The 1,898-nt window shown below is 54.0% G+C and overlaps 1 protein-coding gene across 1 annotated transcript in view; it reads left to right on the forward strand.

Annotated features, from left to right (window-relative positions):
• Positions 1 to 1,721: 1,721 nt before the first annotated feature.
• The window catches only part of TBC1D31 (TBC1 domain family member 31), a 36,664-nt gene continuing 36,487 nt past the window's right edge, over positions 1,722 to 1,898 (forward strand). Inside the window, exon 1 of the mRNA XM_019528119.1 lies at positions 1,722 to 1,841. Within this exon, the coding sequence (XP_019383664.1) occupies positions 1,765 to 1,841 (77 nt within the window). The 5' untranslated portion in view covers positions 1,722 to 1,764. The remainder of the gene's footprint in view (positions 1,842 to 1,898) is intronic.

A 1,898-nucleotide genomic window follows, 5' to 3' on the forward strand; every position in this document is an offset into this window, starting at 1 on the left:
CAAGCAAATCCCGGGACGTCATTCTCCCCTTGTACTCAGCCTTGGTGAGGCCGCAGCTGGAGTACTGCGTCCAGTTTTGGGCTCCACAATTCAAAAAGGATGTGGAGAAGCTTGAAAGAGTCCAGAGAAGAGCCAAGTGCATGATCAGAGGTCAGGAAAACAGACCTTACGACAACAGGCTGAGAGCCATGGGGCTCTTTAGTCTGGAAAAGTGCAGGCTCAGGGGTGATCTGGTGGCCACCTATAAGTTTATCAGGGGTGACCACCAGTACCTGGGGGAATGTTTGTTCTCCAGAGCGCCCCAAGGGATGACAAGGTCAGATGGTTATAAACTACTGCAAGACAGTTTCAGGCTGGACATAAGGAAGAATTTCTTTACTGTCTGAGCCCCAAAGGTCTGGAATAGCCTGCCATCGGAGGTGGATCAAGCACCTACATTAAACAACTTCAAGAGCAAATTGGATGCTTATCTTGCTGGGATCCTATGACCCCAGCTGACTTCCTGCCCTTCAGATGGGGGGCTGGACTCGATGATCTTCCGAGGTCCCTTCCAGCCCTAATGTCTATGAAATCTATGAAATAATATAGAGATAGTTAGCAATAGATACAGATATATATATATATATAGAGAGAGAGAGAGACATATAGTGATAGATATATATAGAGACATATATAGATAGCAATAGAAATAGATATATATAGACAGATAGATATAGACATCATGTATAGATAGCTAGTGATAGACATATAGATATATAGATAGACAAAGAGAGAGAGGGGAATAGGTATAGATATCATATAAAGATAGTTAGCTATAGATACAGATAGATATATAGAGATAGGAAGATATAAGTATACCCATCAGGCCAGGCCTTTCTGGGTGTGCTGTCTGGTACGGTGTAACGCAGTACAGCCTGTTCCTGGGCCAAGTTGTCCACGAGTAAATCGGCACCCACGTGTGCTAGGCTGGGTGAGGAGGGTGTGTGGACACCCACCGGGACTGAAAACAAGACCTGTCAAAGGGCAGATGAGCTCCCTGTGAGCCACCAGACACCCAGACCTGGAGAGATGGGCACCGCCTGATCACTGCCTGAAGACTCACAGCAGCGCAAGGACCCCAGGAGGTGATGTTGTAAGCAGAAAGGACGCGAGAGGCAAGGGATATGTTAGGGTGATGCCTTGTATGGGTCCAGCCATGTGCCGGGGATGGAGCTGGACGCTAACCATGTAGGCAGGATACAGCCCCACTACAGGTTGCTCCAATGAAACATCTCTGCCCTTGGCGCCCCAGACACACACTCAAGAGGAGTGAAGAGGCTTTTCCCTTTCCTTCTGCAACACGACATCAGCCCGTGCCCCTGTGAGCAGCCCTCAGGACACGCATCACGTGTCTGCAGCCGCACCGGGGGAGGAGGGGATGCGTGCGCCCAGCAACGAGGTCACTGGACCACAACCAGCACAGCGCGAAGCGGGTCCTCCACCTGCCACTCCCACTCCGGGAGGCGCGGTGCCTATCGGGAGTTGTAGTTTCCTATGGCTGCAAACTACAACTCCCGACAGGCGCCGCCGTTTCCGGGCGGGTGGCCCATTCCATTACTGCTCTGAGGAGAGGGGGGAATACAGCCCTGCCCGTGGGCTTCCGGCATGCGCCAACTGCAAGCGGACGAGTCCATGAGGAAGACTGCCCCCTCTCCTGTCCTGTCTCCGCCCCGGCGGGAGAAGCGGCGGTTGGCGCGGGTGGAGCGGAGCGGGGCGCGTACCGGGATGGAGAGTGCTGACCTGGGCAGCCGGCAGCGCGGCAAGATCTGGCACCGCAAGCCGTGCCCCGCCGCGCGGAGCGGGTAACTGCCGGGACGGAGCGGGGAGAGAAGGGTGGGGGCGGGGCCTGGGGACTGATG

This window comes from Gavialis gangeticus, unplaced genomic scaffold (genome assembly GCF_001723915.1).
Source record: "Gavialis gangeticus isolate Ggan-Ray unplaced genomic scaffold, GavGan_comp1, whole genome shotgun sequence".
NCBI classification, from domain to species: domain Eukaryota; kingdom Metazoa; phylum Chordata; order Crocodylia; family Gavialidae; genus Gavialis; species Gavialis gangeticus.